Here is a 27,388-nt window from a genome sequence, read left to right as displayed (position 1 = left end):
ACAGGGAACCACTTTCTAAATATAACCCAGCAACACAGATGCTGAAAGAAACAATAAATGGGACCTCCTGAAACTGAAAAGCTTTCCTAAAGCAAAGGACACGGTCAACAAGACAAAACGACAGCCTACAGAATGGGAAAAGATCTTCACCAACCCCACATCAGACAGAGGTCAGATATCTAAAATATACAAAGAACTCAAAATACTGGTTATTAAAAGAACAAATAATCCAATTAAAAAAATGGAGTACAGATCAAAACAGAGAACTCTCAACAGAGGAATCTAAAATGACTGAAAGACACTTAAGGAAATGCTCAACATCCTTAGTCATCAGAGAAATGCAAATCAAAACAACTCTGAGATTCCATCATAAACCTGTAAAAATGGCCAAGATCAAAAACACTGATGACAACTTATGCTGGAGAGGATGTGGGGAAAAGGGAACACTCCTTCATTGCTGGTGGGAGTGCAAGCTGGTACAGCCCCTTTGAATGTCAGTGTGGCGATTTCTCAGAAAATTAGGAAGCAACCTTCCTCAAGATCCAGCAATACTGCTGTTGGGTATATATCCAAAGGATGCTCAATCGTGCCACAAGGGCATGTGCTCAACTATGCTCATAGCAGCATTGTTTGTCATAGTCAGAACCTGGAAACAACCTAAATGTTTCTTGACCAAAGAATGGATAAGGAAAATGTGGTACATTTACACAATGGAGTACTACACAGCAGAAAAAAATAACGACATCTTGAATTTTGTAGGCAAATGGTTAAAGCTGGAAAACATCATTTTGAGTGAGGTAACCCAGACACAGAAAGACAATTATCACATATACTCCCTCATAAGTAGTTTTTAAACATAAAGCAAAGAAACTAGTCTACAAATCACAATCCCAGAGAACTTAGACAACAATAAGGACCCTAAGAGAGGCATACATAGATCTAATCTACATGGGATGTAGAAAAAGACAAGATTTCCTTAGTAAACTGAGAGCAAGGGGACCTTGGGAGAGGGTTGAAGGGGAGGGGAGAGGTGGGCAGAGAAAAATGTAGAGCTCAATAAATATCAAGAAAAAAAAGAGAAGAACCGCTTAACTCACATAGTTGTTATGAGAGTTAAATTAATGTTTGTGCAGATGCGTTACAAGACTTTGATCTGGAAGCCCTTAGAGTAATATAATTTATGTGTAGGTAAAAGTTTTTAATTTTGACTATGTTTGATTCCTTGTCAAGATTAATAAGAGCACAGCTGTCTGTATTTTTAAAGAGTGGGTTTAGTTTGAACAAAGTTATTGAGAAGGTTTCAAAACTCATTAATGTTGTGAATGAAAGGGTCATTTACTAATCGTTTCCACCATTGCGAAGTGCAAAAATAAAGACAGAAAAGGAAGCCCCCATTTCCCATCCTTCATCCTGAGCTACTTGTCTTTCCTTGTAAAACTCTGAACTCTAGTCATAGATAGTATCAATCGGAGTGCGATTTGTGAAAAAGAAAAAAAAAATGTGGCTGGCCCGGAGCCTTTCTGAAAAGCCATTGACAATGACACTGGGACTTGTTTCCTCTGCATATACTGGATTTTTGGGATCCAGTCTTTTTGGATACTCACCTTCCTGGACCTGGAGGGAGGGGGGAGGAACTTGAACTTCCCACAGGGCTGGAAGCCCTGACCGCTCTTAGGGATGGAGAGGGAGGAGGAGGGGGAGGGGGGAGGGGGAAGGTGTTGGGAGGAGGGGCGGAAATGGAAACTTTCATAATTTAATAAACTTTGAAAAAAAATTTCATTTGCTAGGAAGTAAGGGCTTGGTAAGTCTGCTTTTGTGCCAGCCTTCCTTCCCATCTCCCAGACTCCGCCCATTATGTTTCTAAAACAGTTATGGCCCAGCTGGAGAAAGTAGGGGCAAAGACTGAGGAAAAAGAGAGTGCAGGCATAAAGCATTAATTTTATTACCTTCTGAATCTAGATTAAAACACAGGGTTCAAGTCAAAGCCCAGGGCTCAGCTTCCTGTAGTGCCTTCTCCCCGCCCCCCCCCCAGATCCCTAGAGGAGGCAGTTCCCCAGCTGGGTCCAGCGGAAGCCAGACCTACAACCTTCCAGACTTTGACTGAGGATCACTGCCAATGGACAGGGGCTACACTGTGGGGCTCAGTTTGAGTTCCATGTCCAAACTTGGAAGAATCATCAGTATTCTGCCGTTGTAGACCCCAAGGCCTCCACGGGGGCATATCGCCAAAAGGCTTCACTTCGTCTGAATAAATTAACAGTTATAGGGTCCAGCTGTATCTTCAGGCTGACTTGTTAAATATTGGCGGCTAGAATTCTTCAAGGCATTGATAGGAAACTCCAGAGCTCTGGGGGATGTGATCTAGTCAGAGACCCTGAACGCAAGTTCTCTGCCTTTCTATGAGGGAAAAGACACCTGCCGCTTCACTGTGGGCACAGGGAAAAGAGCAATGCCAGAGAAGGCAACTTCCGAAGGGCACAGCGTATTCTGAGTCTCTCTGGGTGCTCTAACATCAAGCAGAAGCCTGGAACTCACTGACTTCCCACCTTCACCTGGATTTCAACCACTCAGCATTGGTAACAGTTGCCTTCTCTTCCCTGCTCCATACCTGTTTAGACAGACTTATTGTGGGAGACAGAAATTTTCTCTCCTTTGCGGGAAAAACAACAAAGGAGAGAAGACGGGAATTAAAGAAGGAAAAGGGATCTTGGTGACTGATTCTGTAGAGGGTAGGGAAAGCCATGATCTCTGTTCAGATCTTACCAAAGGGCCAGAGAGTCCTCCTTGATCCTTGGTCCCCCACCTCCCAAGGCAGAGTCTCTTTGAGTTTGCACAGGTGCCAAGAAGCAAGCAAACAAAGGGAACCCCCAGCAGGATGGCGCGGACTATTGTTGGGGGTTCTGAAACTGAGCTATGAAGCCTGGAAAGAAGCAGAGGCTGTGGAAGAAGAGTAGTAACAGGACCAGCCCTCAGGCAATGTGCTTGCTTCTACCATCACCCTGCAGCAGAGGCTCGGGGGAGCCAAAAAGCCAGGAACAGATTTTAACCCCCAGCACATCCCACTGTCTAAGAAAACTCCATCTACACTCTTTCCAGCTTTACTTTTCTCTAGTATTTATCTCTTAGCTCTACTTAGATGCTCTTCTAGAAAAATTACTCCTTATGGATTGCTAAGGGGCAAGTCTTCAAAAACAGATCAGAATCCGTGCCCATTCCCTGCCTACTTAGACCTAGGGGCAGAGCTGAGCCCAGACTTTCGCTTTATGATTTAGCCTTGCTTCGGGCTTAACCAGCACCCGCTCAGGGCCACGTAAGGGGATCTGAGCCTCGAGAGGAGGCAGACTTCCACCTATCACCGCAAATGGTATGGAAAGCATGCACACCCCTGCTTTTACTGCGCAGACAGCACACAAGGCTCCCTCAGTTCATCTCCCTTTCACCATTGAAGCCAGTCTGACTTCAGAATCCCTTACAACTGTTTTCCGAAAGTCACTGCCAGCTGTTCAGGGACATGCAATACTGAAAATGGACTTCTTGTCCCGTGGCAGCGCAGAGGGCTGAATTTCAGTTACCAGACAGGAATGTCACCGGCGTGGGGTCTGTGCAGGGGTTAAAGTGAGGGGAGCATAGCTGGAGGCCTCCCCTCCGATGCCACCAGCACAGGAAGTGCCTTCCTCCTGTGCGCCATCACTATGGGTGACAGCAGCAGAGCCACAGCTGATTCCAACCCTGGGAACATACCTAGACCTGCAAGGGGCCCCATCGGGGCAGGAGCACTTGTTTTGAAGAGATCCAAAGGGTTGGTCTGAGGGGCCGCAGGTTGTCCTGTGGGTGACGTCTGGCCTGGAGGTTCTGAGGCAAAGATGTCTGAGGCAAGCAAGTCATTTGCTGAAGACTGACAAGGAGGGGAAGGAGGGAGAAGAGTTACTGAGGCCAGAGACAAACACATCTGTCTCCTATTCTTTACCCCAAAGCTAACCTCCACATAAAGGAAAATCTTTTATTACTGGAAAATGATTACGTCTACTAACAAATAAAAGAGCAAAGGTGAGGTGTGTGGGGGTGGGGATAAGACGGCTGTAGTGAGCAGATTAATGGATAATACCACCTAGACTTGCAAAATAAAATCGACTTTTCTTATTTTATTCTTTCATGTCAGTCTGGTCTCCTTGTTGGCGAAAATTTGAAGCTGGGAAAGGAAGGGTAATGTAAGTATCCTAAATAATTTCTATCATTCCATTAGATCTAAATCAGTTTCCGTAGAGACGCGACTAGCTTCAGCATTAGGTAAGTCTGCACCTTCCTATGAGCTTTGAGGAATCCCCTACAGATACTGCACACGGAGTCGCTTTTGAACGGAGCTGGTAATAGTGACTGTGTGAGCTTCTAAGTCAATGGGTTATTAAATCAACATTTACATTTAAAAGAGGAGACAGACTGGAGACTTTTATATACCACCACCGTGGGCATCAGTGACGATGGGTGTGCGGGGTGAGTTAGTGTGGGGACAGGACCAAGGGAATCACAAGACCTCTCTCCCTCCCGTCCCAGAACGTGACAATCAAACTTACCAGAGGCACAGAAGCATAGCAGCATTAACAATGGAAAACAAAAAAACAACTCGTGTTTAGTTTAGTATTAAGTGACAAGACATGCAAACGGAAAGCAGATGTGACAAACACTGCCAGGAAGCGGAGGAAGAATGTTGACTAGAGAGGGGCATTATTCCTGGAGGGTCGGTGTGTCGCGTCCCACCTTCTACTTCACAGCCACACAGGGAAACTAAAAGAGCAGCGGGGAAGAGAGCTTGCGTCACGCCACCCTTTGGTACCGAGCATGCACTCTGCTAATGGGGATGCGGAAAAGACAATTCACCTTAGCAGTCCTTCTGCCTCTTCCGGGTTTGGTACTTTGTGGAGGTGGGATAATGGTTATGGAGTCATGCGCGGAGGACTGGACAGAGCTTTCCAAGTCCTGCTTTACGCCATTCGGTACTGAGAGTCCTTTGGGAGGGCTTCCCAAAAAAGGGTTCGGGGAAGGTTTGATATGGAAGCCGTTCTGGTCTCTGTCAGATACCCCATTTGGAGTTCTCACTGCTTGCTGGGTTTGCGAACTTGGATAGGGCCACGGGCCTGCCTGAGCTTCCTGTTTGCCAGTCCGGTTAGAGATCTGGTCAAATTGCTGACCAAAGTAATCGGTATCACCGTTCAGGGGCCCTTTACTCAGTGGAGTAGACAAGCTACTCAGGTTCGCTTTCTTCTGATCTGGAGATGTGAGAGAATCGAACGAAGAGGGTGCCGATTGGTCGGGCTGTGCAAAAGGATCATCACGGAAAGGATCAGGATTAGGGGTGGGAAAGAAGTTGAGATTGGCAGAAAAGGCATTTTCAGGCAAGAAGGATGCCTGAGGCTTTGGTCGAGGGAGAGAACAGGAGGTGACGCCATTGGTTAAGAATGGATTTTCTCTTAAAGAGTTCTGATTGGTGTCGAGTTCAGAGTTTAGATCCACTAACAGGATATCTTTGCTTTCCTAGCACATTTTGGGGAAAAAAAGAGAGAGAGAGAGAGACGGTGTTAGTCCATGTTATAACTTCAAATGAGAAAACTACATCAAAATGACAAGGATTACTGGGGTTCCTATTAGAATCTGGGACTATTACCATCTCCCATCAACCCCCGGAGTGTTTACTCTCTGGGAATTAGTTCCTCCCTTGGTTGTGAGCTGTAATGTGAGCTGTAAGTTCCCCTGGGGTCTGCCCTTCCTTCAGTGAAATCTTGGTAAATTCATCCTCTCCTTAGTCCATACATTCAGATGGGCTAGGTTCATTATCTGTGTGGTTTAACTCATGCTTTTGAATTAACTGGGACTCATTCTAAATGCTTATCTGAATATACTGTTTGAACCTATGAACTGATTTTCAAAAACCTGGTCCAGCTTCCTACCTGTGAAACACACAGATCATAGTTTTTTTCAGAAGTCTCTAACATTCCCTCTCTAAATGAGCAAATTCATTGATTAATATTCATATGTGTACCGTGTGTGGTGTGTGCACGCGCATGTGCACACAAGCACATGCGTGTGTATGGTGTTGGGAATTAAACCAGGGCTCTGAGTATCTCAGGCATTCTACCACCACTGAGTTATACTCCACAGCTCCAAATTTCATGGTTATTGTTGTGACAAAGTCAGTTGAGGGAGAAAAACAAGATACTCCATTTTTATCTCAGTCTGTGAGTCTGACTCTTTGAAAGAACTAAGATCTTACTAATGGTAATGGTCAAGTTGGACCTCTTTGTCATTCTCATCCTTTCTTGGACACACCTTTTGTGTGTGTTCTTCTGTATGTGACACTCAAAATACTGCGCATATCTAATCAATTACACACCAACTTCATGTAAATGTACATATTTTCAATATATTGCCCCTATTTCCTGTATTGTGGGAGCGATCTTGTCTATTTAGCATTGAAGTCAGCTAATAACTAAGAGGAAAATGAGGGTTTAGAATGCAATCTTCAAACCATGCAAAACGCATAATTCTGCTATTTCCCCCTTTTCTCTATTCCACTAGAAAAATACAGATGTTAATTATCCAGTTTCTTCATTTGTTTTGTGAAAATTGTTAGCATCAAAGCTACCAATTTGACAGGTTTTTATTCTAATTCATAAGTAATTGCAATTTAAAACACTGGGAAAAACCTTTTTGTCTGATTTTGATCCATTAAATACTTAACTATGTCAGCCATAGACTATAAACAATAAACATTGCCCAGCTGGAAGGAAGCTAAAGTAGACATCTAGTAGTAACCTGGGTGGAGTACCATTTTGATCACTGGGACAAGAAAAATTCAAAGAAATCTGAACTTTTACAGCTAATAAGGACAAGAAGCATTCAAAAGTCTCAGTCTTTTCAAGAAAGAGAAAAAAGTTCTGTTTCTCTTTTGTGACCATAGAAGAGACCACAAAATCAGGTTCAAGCTGTATTTTCTTTCTACTTTTTTTTTAACCAGAAAATATGAAATCAGGTTTTGCTTTTTTGTTTGTTTTTGTTTTGTTTTGTTCTTTTAAAGCCTGGTTGTCTTTTTATACCTAGAAGAATTCATCACAAGAAAGAGCTTAAATTGAAAAGCTTTAATCAAACAAATGAATTGGAAGGCTTCTTAATGAGTGGATCTTTGAGCAATCAAAAGGTGGGATAAGATGCATTCTGGAAGCTTGATTTCAGTATTTGTTTTCTAAAAGCCACCTCTAGGTTAGCATAGCTGGGTGTTCACAGCTGGTAGAGTTCTCCTTTCCAGACACTTCAGAACAAGGTCTTAGGACACCAAACAGGAGCCACAGTGTTAGACTTCTGAAGAGTCACCCTACGAGCAAAATGTATAAGGCTCTCTTCAGGTCAGGGCTGTTGTCGATCCAAGCGTAAGAGTCTAAGTAAAAGACTAGACTGGATGGAGGGAAGACTCATCTTCTTCCCCGGTCAGAGCTTCCAGGGTGCTTTGTAGACTGTCAGCACTCCACTGGGCTACCACCTGAGCACCTGCAGACAGGCACCAAAGTGACTCAAGGAGCTTCAGCAAGGGGTGCAGAGATGGCAGCATTGGAACACTGAGATCTACAGCTCTTCTCAGGATAGCTGAGATGGTTATTCCCAGAAATGGTTACTAGCTGAAGCCTCAACCCTGTTGTTGGCTTCCTGTCATTCCATACATGCATTAAAACCAGCATCTTTAGAGCTACTTTCGGAATGCTACATGGCAGAACCCCGCTTGATTTACCATAGCTATTGTTTATTGCTCTCCACCCTTCAGTGACCAGCTCAACTTCAGATTTTTCTTTATACTTTTCTTATTAATATTTCTATTTCAGTTTTACCTGTGTCTACCCCATGCCATTTCTGGGGGTATAAATGTGTATACATACACATATTATTTAAACGTTGTACCCAAATCTAATCCTCTTATGCCAGATTTAACCGCTGTGATGGTGGATCATTTTCTGTAGTCTTTCAAGTGGTCAGGTTTTTAAAGCTGAAAGATCATGTACCTCCTGTCTTCCTATTCTTCCTCCTTCACTTTTCCCCCGTCTCTGTGTCTCTGTACTGTCTTCTCTCTTCTTCTCCCCCTTTCTTTTTATTTCTAAAGCACCATGAAACATAATGTTCCAGTAATTTTGCAGAAAAAGTTAAGTTCTAAGAGATGTCAACATATTGTTTAAAGTGCATAAAAGTTTGTTCATCAATTTGGGAGGAGCCATAGCCACTAGGGATAACTGAGAGAGTCTAATTTAGATATTTTTCTATACTTTACATTTTCCAGAGCTGTTGTTTTAAGAGTTGAAAAACTCTGAAGCATGTTAGTTTTACAAGTCAGAGAAACATCTATTTTGTGACCTCTGCATATGGATTCAATGCAACAGAATATGTTGCCAATGTCTAGCCAACAAATAATTAGCCCTGTTAACCATTTTTTTAAAAAAACTTACCAGATAGAATCTACTTTAATTAAATTTATCATTTTAGCTTATTTTTTAAACTAAAACTTGAATTTCTACAAATAAAACATTTTTAGTTTGTGAGAACTCTAGGATAAGGATCATCCATGCTGTTTTTCATTTGGTGCGATAGAATGCTCCAGAAGTCCACAAAAGTCAATAAAACAGTAAGTGCCTTCTTGCTTCTTCTGCAATTCCACTTGTGTCTCAAGAGCTTTCCACTCTCTTGGAGGACCCGTTTCAGTGTAGCACTTTGAAAGATGATTGTACAGCTATCAATTTCTTTTATCTACTAATAAAGAATTGCCAAGACCGTTGAGTGACAGGAGCCCAGAACTAGGATGGTCCTTCCAGCATTAGCTAACCTAAGATGTCAAAAATCTTGCCCTGAAAACACTAAGAAGGATTATAAAGAACGAAAGTCCCATGGACAAGCAAGAGGGGAAAGTCTCTAGAAGACCACCCAGGAGTTCTAGCTCCTGTATTGTAGGCTCTGCAAGGACTTTATGATGCTGTACAGTGTGATCTTCACTCATGAGTCCAGAGAAGAGTGTACATAGTCCATTATTCAGTGGACTTGTGGGTTTATGCAGTGAGGGTGTACATGCTGGGCCTCTCTGTAGTACTCTGGTGAGTGAGAATCCTTCCCAGGTTCTCTCTGATTCACTTCAGTTCCTGAAATCTTCTGCACATCATAAAACCTTACTTGATTTAAAAAGAGTCTTATGCAAACATGTCCTCTATTAGTCTACATGCAATAATTTACTGTTTGCCAAGCTATTGCCTTCTTATCTTGGTGTTCAAGTTAGAAACTCCCTTCCTTAGAAATCTTATGGGGCGGGGCAATGGGAGCTGGGGGAATGGCTCAGAAGTTAAGAGGCCCTGACTTCAGTTCCAGCAACCACATGGTGGCTCACAACCATCTATAATAAAATTTAGTGCCCTCTTCTGGCTTGCAAGGATACACACAGGCAGAACACTGAATACATAATAAATAAATAAAAAGAAACATTATCTGAGTCTGCATGTTTGGCGAACATCCTCTGTTTAGCATCATTCCCTTGGCTTTGTCACTAGACTCAACCCTGTCCCTGCTGGACAGAATGGTTGACGGTAACACTAATGTAAGTCTTTCTTGCCACTATGTTTTGTCAATAGCAGGTGCTCAGGAAACTAGGAAATAAATAACAAGTGTTGATTTGAAATGATGTGACTACTTCTGTGTGAAGACCGCTTTATAGAAGATCTAAAGAATATGATCTTAAATCTGAGCATAAATGAGGTTTTTTTTTGCTGGACCAATATTTTCATATCAATAAAGGAAAATATTGCTATATTCTCACATGACTGACACAAATTCATTAATATTGAGAAGACTTTGCTCTATGGTAATGCTCTATAAAAACTTGCAATTTTCTAAATGAAGAGACTTTTGTTAATCATAAAATGAATCTTGTTTGACTTCTTTTGCTTGTTTGTTTATTGTTTTTCAAGACAAGGTTTCTCTGTGCAGCTCTGACTGTCCTGGGGAACTTGCTTTGTAGACCAGACTGGCCTCAACTTTACAGAGATCTACCTGACTTTGCCTTCTGAGTGCTGGCATTAAAGGTGTGAGCCACCATGCCTAGCTCCTTGTTTAACTCTTATTTCATGTGAAACTCATGCTGCTAAATTGCAAAAAAAGAAAAGAAAAAGAGATAAAGAAATTTAAACAATTTAGGATTTATCATTTAACAAATATACTTCTTTCAAGTAGACTTATGCCAAGAATTATAATCCTGTCTCTTCTTCTGATCCCAAATTATTACCAAGAAGAAGCACAATGGTTGGGTAGTAGCACAGATTTAACCTCTATGTTATACTAACATATCTGAATTAGTAGTGGTAGCTTCCTATAGTGACTTAAGAATCAAATGATTTTTCTAGTAGCCACTTCTATTTCATGAGGAAAAGTCAAGACGTTCCAAGTTGTCAGGAAATGCTCAATCTTTCTGGTTAATTGTAAATTTGGAATTATAGATATTATTTCAATTACATTGCAAATTTAAAAGCAAAACACTTACTGTTGGGCTATTTAGGTCAGGAGGTGTAGACATGTCCCCAAACAAATCCATCTGGTCAACACCCTTAAAAAAGTATTTGGATTAGATTCAGATGTGACTACTAAAAACAATGACTTTGTCTATCATTGTAATTGTTTGTGTCCTAAACTAGGGGAAATAGTTGTCACAATTTGATTGCACACAGATTTGACACTAAGCGACGTATGTCAGAGAGTGAAGGCTTGTCTCCAAGCACATCACTCTGGTCAACGCCTTAAAGAAGAACTGCTGATCTACTCAAAAGACTATGTGGTAGACTAACATAGATATTACTTGAATGCATAGGAAAATACTTGTCCTAACTGAATTTTACTATGGATTCAACATAGGTCCAGCATTAGCAACATTTGCAGGAGGTAGAAACCCGTGTTCAAAGGATCACAAAAACATCCCAAACATACCAGCTTCAGTTTGTTAGCTTGCTCATCAAGAGTCATTAGGGCCTCACTCCCATTCTGAAAATAACAGGCAAATATTAAAGGATCGGAACTGATGAAGTAGCCCCATAACATTCATTTCCATGCCTGACTATTCCACAAAGCTGTTATAGCTTGCTCCCTAATAACTTTAGCCAATGATCTTCCATGAAAAGAGTGGTCACTAGACCAGAGGATCAAGTCAGGAGGGGAGAATGCTCTTGCATGGAGCCAACATGGCTTCCACACATCACACACATGACAAGAAGTAAAGAGGCAGCTTTACCTCTTCTGCTTTGCTGGCTTCTTCAACCTAAAAAGAAAGACAGATTCACTGAGCTTAGGATTTGGGATCCAAATACTGCCAGATTCAGAGTTAAAGGAAAAAAAAATCTTATATATTTTGCGATATGTTCCCCTTCCCACTTCACGTAGATGCTAAATTTCCAGATTTAAGCTAGGCTGCTCTGTCAAGTCCGTTAACTAATGTGGATGTTACAGGGACCCAGAGACTGAGATCAGATGTTGCTAAACATGAAATCCCACAATTGCCCTGCTAAGAACGACAGACAGGTCTATACTTGGAAGGAAAGAAGTCCATCTCTTCAGCCAGGGCTTATGAATATGACACTAAATAGACCCTGAGTACAGTATAGACCCAGCAGAACTTCTATCAAACAGAACTTGCCTTTTTCTTTTCTTCTTCCTTTTTCTTTACATTGTAGATAACTTGGAAAAGGTCTTTAAGATCGACGACTAAAGGTTCGGCCTGAAGCAACAAAAAGTGTTAACAGCGTTTTGTCCTCATCTTTCCCCTTTCTCCACACTCAGTTACAATTCATACTTTCTACTTCCTGTTGAGATTCCTTACAATTATCTTCTGGATTATAGAGGATCACCACCCCCGGATAACTAATGGTGTACAATGTCTTAGAGCTTACCTGTTGCCCTGTTTTTATGGCAAAAAATTGATGCTGGCCTTCTCCTCCACACACATAACCAAACGCTCTGTTGTCTGTCACATCACGAGCAATGAAAGAAATCTTATTTACTGGATGTTCGTGCTCTATTACCTAGAAAGGGAACATAAAAGAACAACAGTGAGTGTTAATAGAATTTTTGACTATTACAGCTATATCAGAAGGCTATAAGAAGGCATACATCAAGAGGTTAAAGCCTTCCTTCAAAGGAAGGAGTCCAATAAGAAAGAGTTAATGGAAAACAAAAGTAGAAGAACATTCTTTCCAAAAGTATAAGTACTTGCCTCTCATTCTATCCAAAAGACATAATGCCATGCACAAGGAAGGACTGAGAGGAATTTAAGAATTTCTAAAGTGAAGGAGGAATATGTAACCATTACATCACCCCGAGTGGATTTGGGTGTGATATGGCCTTTATAATCCCTGGGAGATTGAGATAGGTCATTAGTTTTCCCTATGAGTTCAAGACCAGCCCAGGCAACACAACAAGATAGTACCTCAAAACCATCTGACCATCTGAACAACCAAGTGAGCACATACCAAAATCAGAGCTACTACCACAATAAACAGCAAGACGAAATACTGAAGTCAAACAAAACTCAAGTAGGTCCAACTTCCTAACTAAATGACAAACTTAAATGAACAGCCTAAGCTGAAGAATTGCCCAGAGGGCTCCTGTATTTTGTTAAAATGACTGAACCCAGCAAACCCTTGAGCTATGAAATGCAGCCAATAAGCATTTTCACCCTGTCCTGGAAGGACCTTGTTAGGGGAAGTAAATGTGACAGAGACTCTAGTTTTTTTCTCTATTCTTTCTAGCCTGCATACGAGTCCAACTCTTGAAAGATATCTGTAGGTGGCAAAATGTTTCTTGAATTTTATTTTCAAATGCCTAAGATCACCTAAAAGATAAGTCAACAGATACTATTGAACCGGTTGAGTTTGATTTGATAGCTGATCTTTAGTCTATAAGACATTTTTGCCAAATGAAGCTTTTATGAAACTAATTAAAATGCTATATGGTCTCTTAAATGTTATGAATATATATTTATCATTTTAAATGAATATTAAAATTTGCATGCCAAGGGATCTTATTTGGAGGAGAAAGAAATAATGCTTATGAGAGAAACTGGCAACTATTGTCTGGGGGGCTTGAGAAAATAAGTTACTAAAGGCAGAAGGATAATGATAAAAGACAAAGATACCCGAGGAACTAAGGACCAGAGAGCTGAGTGGGCATATACCATGGTGCCCTCACCCTAAGTCTGGCAGGCAGGTTTTGCATGTTAGATAACAGGTACCTCTTGGAAGGGATGAATAGATCTTGTCATGTTGGCTTGATATGAATAGCAGAGTTACAGATGACAACGTTTTATAGAATAAAGGGGAAAGCGCCACAGGAGACCTGAAATACTACAGCTGTGGGGTACTCATCAGAATGAACTAAACAAGCAATAAAGAAGCAAAACTTATTCTACGTGATAGAACAATTGCCACCACAAGTAAAACGAAAAGAAAACTAAAACAGCAACCAAAAGTTGACATCTGCAGATTGGCAAGGACAGGGTTGAAAGAGAGATGAGAAACATTCTAGAGGTTTGGAAATAGCCACCAAATTCACACATGACCAATCCATTAAAATAAGTCAGGTATTGAGATTAACCTCGTTCAGCCGGAAGCTCAAAATAAACAGCAAGCAACAGCAGCAGCACACCTGTGTTTAGGAGCTTCTTCACATCTTTATAGGAAATGAATTTCAAAATAGATATCTTGATTCCTTTCTTCCTATTGTCTATTTTAGAGAAGCCATGTGTGATATTATTCTTTTCTCTACTTGAGGAAGAAAGGAAATTTTCCACCGGAATTCAACCATGGTCAGACTCAGGTGGTCAGCCATTGCTAGCAAGCACAAATTCTTACCCCAGTTTTCTCATCGATAATTTTGATACCAGACAGGGAGATGTTGACCCAGATCCTTTGCTTGTGTTGTCCCTGAGATCGGCCAGCTGCTGCCATTCCCTGGAGAGATTGAGAGAATCAGGGAAATAGATGTTAAAATACCCTAGAATACTTTTGATGGCAAGAACTTTAGAAGACGAACTGCTTTGTTTTCAGCTTGGATGTCATCGAGGAAAGGAGGGAGCATTTTTGATCAAGGGTAATGGACAGAGTAGAAAATATACGTTATTTCTTCAAGGACTGGGGATGTAGTTCTGTGAAAGCATGCTTGCCTAGTGTAGGCAAACTCATAAATTTAATCTCTATAACACACACACACACACACACACACACACACACACACACACACGATGGCTCCTAAACCTTGTATTATTTAATTATGTCCACATAGTAGCAGAGTATAGAAATGAAAAATTATGAAACACTGGGCTTTACTCAGTTGGTAAATGTTTGCCATGTACTCATGAAGACTTGAGTTTGATCACCAAAAACCCACATAAAAAGTTGGATGCTATGGCACACACCAGTAATCTCAGTGCCAGGGTAGCAGAGACTGGAGTATTCCTGGGACTTTGTGGCCAGCCAGTTTGACCAGATTGATAAGCTCCAGGTTCAGTGAGCTACTCTGTCTCAAAGAATAAGGCAGAGAACAATTAAGGAAGGTACTCAATGTCAACCTCTGGTCACATTCACATGCACACATATACACATACACATGAACAGGGACACACATGAAGACATACAAATTCAAAAAGCAGATTGGTCATGCCCAAGTACAGTCCTGCATTTTACCTGAATACTTTCTCAGCCAATAGTAATTTTGTGACTTCTTTTAAATGTTTAGTTTTTATTACTTTGGGGTATGTTTGGCCAGAGGATGATAGCGAACATCTTTCTTGGTTGATCTCTTCTTCATATATGGAGGCAGGGACTCATCTGAGCACAGAGCTCACAGATTCTCTAGTCGAGCTTGCTATGGGCATACTGTCTCTGCCCTTGACCATCATGCTGACAAATGGGCGCCTACACTTATGCAACATTTTTGTGGGCGCTGAAGATCTAAATAAAGGCAAGAACCTTATCCATGGAGTCATTCTTCTAGTCCCTGTTTTGTGTCTTCTATGCAGAATAAGACATATCACACACAACTGCCCATGGCTTTTTAAATCCTTTAAGGATGGAGAGTTTAGGGACAGGCTTTGCTCACCTGAGCACCGAGTTTACCCAAATGAAAAGGCACCCAGCATCTTGCCACCCTTGAAGTCTAGAACAAGACTCAACAGATTCAAGTAATGAGTGACCTCTCTGAAGAAAACACTGGTGGATAAATATGTGAATGGAAACGTTTGGGTTGATAGGAGCTAATAGAATCCCCTTCTAGACACATGGTTAAGACAGATAATGGCTTCTTTACCTTGAGTTTCATCATAGAATCTTGACTCATTTTGTCTCCTCTTGCATCAGGCACGTCATCAATCCCGATTAGCTTGGCCTTGTATTTTACACCATCACCTTTGAACCTGGCCAACAGATACTCATCTGTCTTTTCAGAGCCTGAGAAATAAAAAGAAAGGCAGGAAAAAGCTTATATTTAAATGTCCGCCTTAGGTATGATCACATGTGCTCAGCATCTCCCCCAAATGGAATAGCATAAATCTTTACACACTAATTGGTCACACATGGAATTTCCACTGTCTCATTCTTCTTTTGAGCAAAATCTCTCAATATTGAACATAGAATTGAGAGTAAAAGGAAAAAACAAACAGAAAACCACTTCCTTAAGATATAAAATGCAGATGAGAAATTCATGAGAACACATGAATTGCGAATTGGAAATATTTCTCATCGAAGCTTTTTTTAATGTTTTGAGTGAATTTTAGAAAATGGCATATTCCTTTAATGAAAGAGAAAAGAAAATAAGGCACAAAACTATTTTCTAACATTTTGAACCATCAAGAAACAAAAGCGAATTGAGGGTAAATTACCATGGCTGTAATTGGATAATTATCCCTTCTTTTCTTTTCTCTTCTCAAAAGGCCCATGCTGTCTCGTTTCTAGAGCTGAGGGCAGCAGCCAAAGCAGAGCAGGAAGCCCATGGCCCCTTCTCCAGCTCTGGCACACTAAGGACTTGAGCACTCTCTAGTACTTAAAGCCAAGAGTGTTATAGTAAAAACAAAGTTTTGATTTTTCAAAACTGGTGGTGCTAGTAAAACAAGGTGGTAAAGAGATCACTGGAAGATAATGACACAATAGTTATGGGTGTATAATTAACCATGCATTTAAACAAAAATAATTATAAAAAACATATAATTAAAGAAAATGCCATGAAATTTTCTTAACTGAACCTAAGTTGGTATAATCGGAGGTGCAGAGACAGGACTGTCACACATGAGACAGGCCAATCACTTCTGCCAAAAAAAATTTCCCTTCCTAGAACTTGAGAGTAAGCTCATTTGACAGCCGAACAGGAGACACTCGCCCCCACCTTTCTTCTTTTCCTTCTTTGATGGCGCTTTCGGGGCAGCCTGTTGGTCAGGCTGACCATTGGTGGTGCTGGCTTCAACTTCGTTAGACATGACGAGAAGGCAGACAGGAAACCCAGCAGCAGACGCTCACTGACACCAAGCAATCCTTGACGCGCAGGTCTCAAACGAACATAACCCTCGGCACACACCTGTGGGTAGAGGAAAGGCTCGGTGAGGCCAAACTACAGCAAACCCAGACTCCACACCATCCGTGGCCACAGGGGCCCGTCTGTTGCCATTGTACGCTTGTTAGCTGCACACGCTTGCCAATCCTTCTCCGGCAGGCGGAACTCTGAAGGCAGGGTTGTTCCCTTTGAAGCTCCCCAGAATGGGAAAAGATTGTTTGGTAAATTTTTCTTCAAGCATTTGATTTCTGGTAGCATTTAATGATTACCTAGCTCAGCAACTTGTGTTAGAACTTTGGCATAAGACTCCGGTATCAGAGACGGGGATCACAAACTGGTTAGAGTTCATAGCAAAAGAGAAACATACCTGCTGAACTCGATTAGATGGGAACTGATGTCTGAAAGTGGATGTTAAGAGTTTCAGTTATCCACAAAACTGCTTAGAAAGGCAGTTTGCTCCAGCGATATAAGAATGCCTGCAGCTTGGCTTCTATCCCCAGCACCCTCAAAGTAGAAAAGAGCAGACTTACTACTTTACTGAGACATTTAATAAGCTACTATTATGATTCTACATATGATCTCCAGGGCTGTATAAGCTCTGAATTTTAAATAGCTCCATGGTGTGTGGTGGCGGTGCTGGGGGCGGGGCGCAGTGGCGGTGCTGGGGGCGGGGCGCAGTAGCACTGGGAATCAACTTGATAATCAACGTAAGCCGGACTCAGAAAGGTAAACACTGCATCTTCTCTTATATGTGGATTTGACATGTATGTAGAACCCCCGGAGACTTTGGGGAAGGAAGAGGATGGAAACAAGAGAAGGAACATGGAGGGTAGAAAGGCAAAATATCACATCTTTCTCTTGTAACTGGAGTCTAGATTTAAATATATATAGGTCTAGATCATATATATGATAGAGCATATATAAATGCATGAAAGCATAAGGAAAAATATGTAAAAGAGGAAGGGGAGCAGTTGACAGGAGAAGATTGGATGGGGGAAGGTAGTGGGAGTAGACGTAAACAAAGTACAATGATCTATATGTATAAAAATGTCATAATGAAACATTTCATATGCTATTTGAAAAATTAGTAATATAAATAAATCATTTCCATTTTCTCCATCGGCATGTTAGTGTATCAGAGTGCTTAAGGGTGTCTCTTGCACAATTCACTGAATACACTAATAAATGCCTTTATGCTATCATTCAGCACAAACATCTTCAAACAGTTGTTCCCCAGGCTCCTATAGCGCCCCCTGTGGATTGCAGTAGAGAAAACAGCCAGTTCAAGCACACAGGGGTAAATTAATTTTCAAAAGGCTTTTGGACTACATGGTATTCTGTTCCTATATACTCTAGAGGAACCGAGAGGGTGGACGTTCTAAAACTAAAGACCAAAGGCAGAGGAGAGCCACTCTCCTTTAAAAAATTGCTGTAACGCTGTCTCTGGACTGGGAAACTCCCTTACCACAGGAACTTTCTTTCGTCTTTCTGCACTATGTCCCCCATGTATAACAACACTTTGGTCTGAACCTATCCATGGAAATGCATGCTGTTTCATAGACGTGGAAGATAAAGAATAAGCCTTGAAGTTTTTCCTGTTTAACTCCTAAAAATCCTCAACACGTATTACAGCATTAACTCATCTTCCCACGGAAGACCAAGGCACAGACTTTTTACTGCCTGCCAAATGACAGAACCAGTTTTTTTTTTTATCCCACACAGTCTGGTTCAGTATCAGAGTTCTTTGACATCTCACTGATGAATCTTATCTTAGAAATCACAGTCTTGTTACAAAAGGTGCCTATTATATCTACGTAGTGGGCAATAAAACTATGTCTTAAGACTTAGTGCCCATAGTCTTTGCAATAAAACGGGATTGTGCTGGATTTGGGAAGGGATCTAAATCCAATGACACATGCCCTGACTTTTAAAAGACAGAGTGAGGTCTGAGGGACAGAGACCCACAAAGCAAATGGAATATAAATCCAAATAAGAGCTTAATTTGATATGTCTGCTGACCAAGGAAAGCTAAGTGAGGGCTCACATCTACCCGAGGCTAGGAGCATGGCATAGCATGGGTTCACCTCTAAGCTTCCACAAGTAACCAACTATGTCATGTCCTGACTTAGGGCTTACTGCCTTTAGAAGTACTAGATCAATACATTTCTCTTGCATTAAGCCACTCACTTTGTTGATGGTCTCCTGACACACGCAATTAATTACTTTGCTTTCCATCAGTCATAGTGGTCTTACTGCATACACCATACATCTCTGTCTTTCTTGGAGCTCTGCCTCCTAGCTTGTGTTTACTTAATTAGGCTGCCACAGAATTTTTTAAAAATGGGTTGAATGAATATTCTCTAAATTAAAAAAATAGTTGCAAAATTTCCTGTGGAAGCTCTCCTTTAAATTTAGGCAATGGTCAGCTATTTTAATTTCCTGTATAATGCTCTCGAGTGTTTAATTCCTGATCATCTTTACCCTCTGCTCTTCTCACTGTTTCTTTCTGAATGGCCTTAAAGTGAATGGTTTACTTCCTTACATTTGCCCATCTGCTGAGGCACATCTTGCTCCCTCAGGTACCTATTATCCCCGAAGACAGTAAGTAGGCCAAAGTCTCCTCTGAAGCTCTCGACTCTCCCTTCTAAACACACATGCTCATCATATGGTTTCACACAGATTAGCTTCATGCCTGTCTGCCAAATCTTCAGGACCACAGAGTCCTTGAAGGGAGAAGACTCATTTGGCATGTGGGAGCCAGGCACATGGAGGGTAGCCTGGGCTATTGGAACAGTTTAAATTCTCTTCCTTGCTTATCATGCATGTGATTGTGTGTATTGCCAATTTCTAGTTTCTCAAAACTCTCTACTTTCCCTTTATCTGTGGTTTTTGTCTTTAGAAATGTAATGAGAAGTTTTGTCTGAGGGCCCTAAATTCTAGAGAGTAGCTAATATGTCTCAAAGACATAGACTGTCTTCCAGAAGTAGATGGAAACCTATTTGGACTTCACCGCTTTCCAGGGTGTGATGAGGTCAGAAACTTCCATTGGATGAAGTGTTTCATTGAAAACACCTGTTCTATTGCTCCCATGTGACATTGAGTTCAACAGTGTTCCCGTGGACCACAGAGGTAGGAGGCATCCAAACCAGGTGGAATCACTGGCTGGGAAAGAATCATGGACACCAGAATTCATTGTCCATCGCAGAAAGTACTGTCACACCATACAACAAGGTGTTGTTTCTGACAAGAAAAGACTTTACTAACATAAGGTTTTAAAAAAGAAAAGACTCCGCTCACTCTGGTGGTGGCGCTTGCCTTTACTCCCAGCACTCCGGAGGCAGAGGGGGGCAGATCTGTGTGTTCGAGACCAACCTGGTGTACAAGAGCTACTTCCAGGATGGAAAAAAAACCCAGCCCATTCAATTTAGCATTTTTGACCCCAAAGTTTTAATATTTTAAAGAAATCTGAGAAGTTTCACAAAGCACAATTGTGTACCTAAGGGAGAGGGGACAGTGGTAAGACATGTGGGTGTAGACATATAAGACACGTCACAACATAACTCAAGGCCCATGACCATATCACGTTTGGTCTGCCTGTGTCAAATAGAAAGGCAGAAGGTGAGTAGAACTACTTGGCCATGTGTTTTAACAATTCCTTTTCCTCCGACACCAAAGACAACATTTATAAGGAGGAGTCCCTGAGGATTGACCCTACATATACCAGGAAAGTGTTCCATTGATATTTCACCCCTGCCCTCTGGTCCTTTTCACTGTAGTATTTTGTGTCAAATTCTCACTAAGTTGTTCAGGCTGGCTTCAAACACATTGTGGGCTTTGAAATTGTCACCTTCCCAAGTGCTAAGTTACAGGTTTGTGCCACTACAATTTTGATGGCATTGCTATTGTTCCAAAGGTATTTGGCTTCCTTTTATTGTGTATCTTTTACTGTGACAGTTATAGTAACCAAAGAGAAACATAGGGAAGAAAGACTACTATAAATTTCTGAAATAAAATGGATGTATACTTTGAATTACTCAGTCTTTCATTTGCAGCATGATTATGAGACTCTTGCGATCAAGGAAGGAAGTGGTTATCTAGGAAACACATATAATGATCAGTAAAAGGCAAAGATTACAGATGAAATCCCAAAGATATTTACATGGGTCATATCTAAATAGAGTTGATTTCTCTAGTTTTCTAGAAAAGGATGCTTCCTTCAATAGAAGATTGAAAATAGAAGTAAGAATATATATCTGGGAGAAACATGATAGACTCTAAAGTTAGTCTGTATCCTGGGCTCCTTGAGGCAACATGTAAAACAGAAAATGGTAAGTGAAGCTTTGCTGAGCCACTGAGACTAGCTTCCTTCCACTTGAGTGAAGACATCTAAGTTGGATTTTGAACTTCAAACAAATCTCCCTGAAGGAATGTGGAAATGGCTTCTTTGCATGGCACTGGAGTCAGATGACTGTGGAGCTTGCAACATCTCCCTTGGTTTCTGAGAGGGCTCTAAGAGATGTACAGCGGAAGGATGCGTGAGTCATCTTTGAATGACTGTGTCCTTGGCACTAATAAAAGTCAGCTATAGTTTGTTTTGTCCTTAAAGTGACTCATAGCATTTTGCAACCTGAAAAAAAATCAGCATCGTGAGCAGTAGTTAGTCTAGGTTTTATAAGGGCAAATAAATCTAGTGGATTAAAGTTGCTTGTTCTTCTGTTGGTAGGACTTGTACTGGTGTCTCATTGGTAATCTTTAATGATTGTTAAGTTCTGAAGAAATGTCATGACATTATTTATCAGGTCCTCTGGCCTGCACCTCTCACCTACCTTCTTGCTCTGATTATACAGAACAGGCAGAAGTTTGTTTGGTTATCTCAAAATGTTAGAATAAATTGAGTTAAGGACTTGACAGTAGCCCCATTTCACACATAGTAGGGAATCTTATTTCAAAGTTCAGAGTAATGTGGTATAAACACCTAATGTATTCAGCACCCCACATCCAAATGTTCTACATCTGTGGATTCAAAAGCTTGCTGAACAAAAATACACTGAAAAAAAATCTGTACTAAACATGTATAGACTTTAAAAAATTATTCCTTAAATAAAATAGCATAGTAACTATTTGCTTAGTATTTGCATTATATTAGGCATTATAAACATTCTAGAGATTATTTGAAATATACTAGAGAAATATGCTAGATGGTTTGAAGTAAACAATATACATAGGGTTTTGGACATCAAAGAACGTTTGGACTTATGTAAAAGGGGAGGATATTGGAATCAAGCCATTGTGGATGCAGGGGAATGTCTGTCCACCAAGATCTTAAAGCCTTTATCCTGAAAACTGGATAAAAAGCCTCTGGGGCTGGAGAGACGATGGTTTAGCCATTAAAAGCACTGACTACTCTTCCAGAGGACCTGGGTTCAATCCTAGTACCCACGTGCAGGTAACAACTGTCTGTAACTCCAAGATCTGACACCCTCACACAGACATACATTCAGGCAAAACACTAATACACATAAAAATAAATAATTTTTTTTAAAAAAGTGCCTCTGTTTTAGGAATAATAAATGTACTCATTAACCCAAAACCTAACCATGATAAATTGTTGAGCTCAAAACTGAATTTGTTTTCCTCCTTATAAAATATTTTTCTTTTGTTATTTGCTGTTCTTAAATCCCACTGACCTTTTATCTGCATTTTCAAAAATTCACAATCTGAAGGACTTTTTAACATACCGTTTATGATTGCCACCAAGAGTAGCAAGAAATAGACATTTTGAAGGGAATGAAGGAGACTCAAGAAGAAAGCAGCATCGGGCTGAAGAGATGGCTCAGGCATTGAGCACTAGCTGTTCTTCCAGAGGTCTTGAGTTCAATTCCCAGCAACCACATGGTTGCTTACAACCATCTGTAATGAGATCTGGTTCCCTCTTCTGGTCTGCAGGTATACATGCAGACAGAACTTTGTATATATAATAAATAAATAAATCAAAAAGAAGAAGAAAGCAGCGTAAACATCTTTGCTTCTAGGGCCCAGCACTTTGTTCTGGACAGAGAAGGTGCTGCTTCCTTGATCACACGCTGCCTGCTTCAGTTGGAGTACTGAGCAGACCTTGAGACCAACAGGCAGCAGACACCTTCTCCACTGTCTCTGAAGTGACCTCTGAGAAAGCGCCTTGAGATGCAGCTCTGAAGTCTCACACTTGTTGAATGACTTCCTCCCTTAGCTGCTTCCATCTTTATGATTTTTAACATGTCAGCCTACTCTTCAAGGCCAACTGAGCAGACAGCAAGATTTCTGTGGATCAGAGAGACAACTCAGGAAAAGGCGGTTGGTTATTAGGAAAACTGGATGACCCAAATCCAATCCCCGGAAGCTATGTCAAAAGTGGAAAGAGAAAAACGACTCTATGGAGTTATTCTTTGACTGCTACACGTGCTGTTTAGCATGCAGGCAACCAAAAGCATATCATACAGACACATGAGAATGAAAAATAAAGGTGCCAAAAGATTTTTGTGTCTTGTTGACCTGGGTAATTAGACCATGTTAATGTACACTCAAAAAGAGTCCCTGGGAGGCATTCTTGTAAATATTGACTATGGGACCCCATACCTGTGCTAATATACAAGTTAGGCATTTCTGTATAGGTTATGCATTTCCAGTAGCATGTACTCTGAGAGGTGATGGTGTAAGACAGAATCAGAACACAAAGCCCTGAACTAGGAAGCCTTCTTTCTATTTAGAGCCAAGTCAAACTTACATTAAGTGTTCCCTAGTTCTCTAGACAGTCAATTTGGGTAGAGAAGAGATGGCATATTAGTTCAGAGTTTAAGATTCAAAGTCTCATCCACCTGGGGGCCTTGCTTTTTTTTAAATATTTTTTTAACTACGTGATTTGAGGCATTTTTCCCTGCTGAGGTAGAGGGATTGCTTGTGACCCTGAGATCATCCTGGGCTACATGGTTAATACCAGGCCAGCCAGAGGCATATAGGAGTCTATTTAAAACTAGTAAACAGACAACAAAAACACAAGCCAGTGTACTGTATAATATCACATGGCAGCCAACACCAGCTCTTTCCACAGCAGGTGTTCTGATGGTTAGTAACTCGAAACATGGAGAGACACACTTTAGTTAGTGATACAGGTGAGAAGGTGGGCGGGTGTACCAAAGCGCAAGCCAGCCCTCCCCCACCTCACTCTGGCTTAAGAACTTATAAATTTATGTCCTCATGGCTTACAGAGACAAGACTTATTCTGAGTTCCTTCTGCCTAGCAGATTCTTTTTTTTAAGTGATTAGGAAATAGGGGGCATAAAAAATGTAAAAAAAAAAAAAAACTGGCTAGGACAGAGCTAGCACCAGGAGAAAATTAGTTCCCAGAATGCACTATTCCTAGAGAATATACTTTGCCTGGCTTTCAACTTTTTTAAAGCAGACTGTAAAAAGCTCATTACATGGAGGCTCTACCAAGAAAGCCTTCTGGGACAAGGGATGTGATGTATCTCAGTTGGGGAGTGGTGCCAGCATGCAAGTCCCTAGGGTCCTCCCACTGCACTACAACCAACCCAACCCAACCCAACCCAACCCAGCCCAACCCAAACCAACCCAACCTAACCCAACCAAGCCAAACCAAGTCGTTTAGTAGGCACATCAAGGAATGACCAAGAAAACAACTTAGCTAAGTGTTTCATAGTCTTGAACCAAAACAGAAAAATAATTTAAGGCTTTTACACCATCTTATTCTACATTGTCCCTGGATCTCTCCCACCCCCAGCCCAAGCAGCAGAAATCATACTTGGTCAAACTGGTCTTTGGATCTGGTTGTTTTGGCTAGGTCTGAGACACAACTCACAGATCAAAGACTTGAAATTTATTCTTAGTTCAGTACACTCTCTACCGTGCAGCACCTTGGCCTTTTGAGTTCTTCCCTCCCCCTTCCCCTCTCTCTTCCAGCATGAAATTAAATCTAAGTTATGACATTGGTAACTTTTAACAATTTTGGCTGATTTGACCTTTCCCAACTTTGTGCTCCCCCCACCTTTTCACTTTAAAAACAATTTTGCATTCGCAATATCTCCTTTCGAGCTGGAGGAAGTAATTACCATAATTGGTGTTTGGGAGGGTTAAGTGTTAAGGGAGCTTTGTGTACCCATTTTAAGGCCCATTCTCTAGACTAGCCAGGCACCCAGTTCACTGGGAGCGTCTGAAACGTACTCACAGCTGAGACCAAAGTCTCAACTTTATGATTAGTTTTCAACCATATTTTTTAGTCAATGTTATCAGTGCACAGACTGTTAAACAACAACAGAAGCTTAACCGCTTCTCTCCATTAGCACGGAAAAAAACAGAATAAGTAATTTTACTAATCATAGTCTACTCTAGTCCCTTGGGAACCTGGCTACAGCTAACACACCTCTATGAAATCAGCAAGGAGGGCTGTATCACCTACTGAGATTCTATAGGGTAGTGGTGGAATGTCCCTCTGGTTTTTTGCTCATATGGAATGTTTTTGGTATGGACATGAGGCTTAAGTTGAATGTTAGGAAGTAATTCCATACCAGGGTGAGGTGTCCCTGCCTATAAGCCTAGCTCTTGGTCAGTTGAGGTGGATTCCTTTGAGTTTGAAGCAAATTTAGGCTGTGTTGTGAGACCTTATCTCAAAACAAACAAACAAACAAACAAGCAAACAAACAAAGTGCTTGCATGTATGCATCTTAGCTTCAGTGCCTTGGCCAATCATTGTGGGAGAAGCGCCATTCTACCCCTCCCAAGGCTGACCTCCTGTTGCTAGATGAAACAGGAAAACCGGAATCAAGCCTTGTCCTGTAATTCAATTCTACAAGGAGAAGGAAGTGGCATTGAAATTTTGGCTTCTGGGAAACAGAGAGCTTCAAAAATCACCTTTGTCATTGCTTCACGTTGCTAGCACTGATGATCTGGGCTCAGTTCTGTCATAGTTGCCCACTACACCCAGGATATGGCTCGTGTACTTGGCATATTTCAAGGGAGAGCATAGTGGGGCTCTCTATCTAGTGGACACTACACTGTGCTAGAACTCTGCATTTGGGAATTATTGGACACAGATAATAGATAATAAATACGGCTAACAATGCAGTATTTCTTTTCCTACAAGCTATTGTTCCCCTTTGCACTTTATATCAGCAGCATTGCAGGGAAAGGGGTCAGCAAGGTAACCGCTGTGTCTTGGAGCTCAAGGGTGCAGTACTGAGAATGATCTTAAACTACATCATTTTTTTGTTTTCTGTCTTCTGTCTAGACATACACAAACTCACTCATGCGACAAGGCCTGAGTGATTCCTATGAATTCTGAGGAAAGGATCACAAGAAAGAAGTCTAAGACTCTGAGAGAAAGGAGATCATGGCTTTCTGGGGAGATGGGGGCTCAACACAGACAGCTCTTCCTTGTGTATTTTGAACTTTGGAACTCAAAGGTGGCTGGGAACTTGAAGAGCAAGTTTGGACTTTGAGCCAAAGCATTTCTGGGAGGAGGCCAATGAATTAAAACAGTCTGCGGTAGGGTTTGGGAAGGGAGAGTTCTTTTGGGGTAGATGCGAATAAGGAAGACTTTGCTCAAATGTCAAACTTCTCTCTAACCCTAGTGAAATGAGCCTTTAGGATGTTGAACCCTCTAATATGGTTATTAGTAGATAGGAAGCACCATGTGGAATGAATTTTGACTAGAAAGTCCATGTTTCAGAATGTTCCTGAGTCCTTCTCCTACCCCTGTGAAGATATTGTAGAACCAGCAACAGCATACAGACCTCTGCCACTTCAATGCTTTTTCTGGGGAATACAAATCTAGGCAAGGCACTTGTCGTTGGTAGCCGCAATAGGATTGGAGACACTGTGCCACAGTGACTGCCGTCGAAGTGGCGTCAACCATATTTGATAAGATGGTTTTCAAAAAGTAAAACTGTTCATGGAAAATCGGGATGGGTGAGTTGAACCAACTTTAAAAAAACTTTCTTTAGAACAACTCTGTTGTGTAGTGCACGCCTAGAATTGAATATCTTTGGAGACTGAGCTGGGGTTTTTGAGTTGGAAGCCAGTTTGGGCTACTTAGTGAAACCCCTCAATGAAAACAAACAAACAAACAAACAAACAAACAAACAAACCCACCACCCACAAAAAGACTTTAAACAGAAAAGCTCCATCTTGTATCATCAGATGACAGCGCTGTTTCTTTCTGTGTTGTCCTCATCCTAAATCCTGGCAGAAAGTTTTCTGAAGAGTGAACAACTTACATGAAGAATTTTAATGCTTTCCATTTTTTCAAAATGTAACTACTGACATGGACATTTCAGAATTTATCACAGTGCTTTTGAGCAGTAATTTGAATAAAGTCTCTTGGACCAATACCAACCCACAGTGAACACTTTATACTCCACATCTAAATGTCACAAGGATATTGTGCTTTAACTTTGCAAGACTTCTCTTTGCAAGAGACAGAAGACTGCTATCGAAAACCACAGCCAATTAAAATGCAGAGTTGTGGAGCTCAGTCCCCGGGGACACATCTACAGAACACTCCCATACCTGAGGTTCATTGAAGAAGAGGGGGCAGAAAGACTGAAGAGCTGAAGACTCGGGGAGATTGTTTCTCCTAGGAACATCACAAGCGCTATCGATGAAGGACCATCAATGACAGCCCAAACTTGGAGTTGGATAAGGAGGACACCAACCGACATGCCACACTGCAGGGGTTAGGGGGAAGCCCATGAGGACAAAGGACTACAGGCAACCATATCAAGCTAGGAGCTGGGAAGTA

At 41.3% G+C, this 27,388-nt stretch overlaps 1 protein-coding gene across 6 annotated transcripts in view; it reads right to left on the bottom strand.

Annotated features, from left to right (window-relative positions):
* Positions 1-27,388, bottom strand: part of Dab2 (DAB adaptor protein 2) — a 129,843-nt gene that overhangs the window by 7,852 nt on the left and 94,603 nt on the right. For 3 of the 6 annotated variants that reach the window (XM_048428683.3, XM_048428670.3, XM_048428676.3), the window contains exons 2-11: positions 16,432-16,620; positions 15,361-15,500; positions 13,908-14,006; positions 11,949-12,080; positions 11,696-11,776; positions 11,294-11,320; positions 10,993-11,046; positions 10,553-10,615; positions 4,876-5,529; positions 3,742-3,895 (exon numbers count right to left, since the gene is read on the bottom strand). In XM_048428683.3, coding sequence (XP_048284640.3) covers positions 3,742-3,895; positions 4,876-5,529; positions 10,553-10,615; positions 10,993-11,046; positions 11,294-11,320; positions 11,696-11,776; positions 11,949-12,080; positions 13,908-14,006; positions 15,361-15,500; positions 16,432-16,522 — 1,495 coding nt within the window. In that variant the 5' untranslated portion in view covers positions 16,523-16,620. The remainder of the gene's footprint in view (positions 1-3,741; positions 3,896-4,875; positions 5,530-10,552; positions 10,616-10,992; positions 11,047-11,293; positions 11,321-11,695; positions 11,777-11,948; positions 12,081-13,907; positions 14,007-15,360; positions 15,501-16,431; positions 16,621-27,388) is intronic. The other 3 variants (XM_048428690.3, XM_048428700.3, XM_048428708.3) reach the window with 3 other exon arrangements.

Source organism: Myodes glareolus, chromosome 15, assembly GCF_982192425.1.
Source record: "Myodes glareolus chromosome 15, mMyoGla1.1, whole genome shotgun sequence".
NCBI classification, from domain to species: Eukaryota; Metazoa; Chordata; class Mammalia; order Rodentia; family Cricetidae; genus Myodes; species Myodes glareolus.
This window is presented reverse-complemented; position numbering and strand designations above follow the sequence as displayed.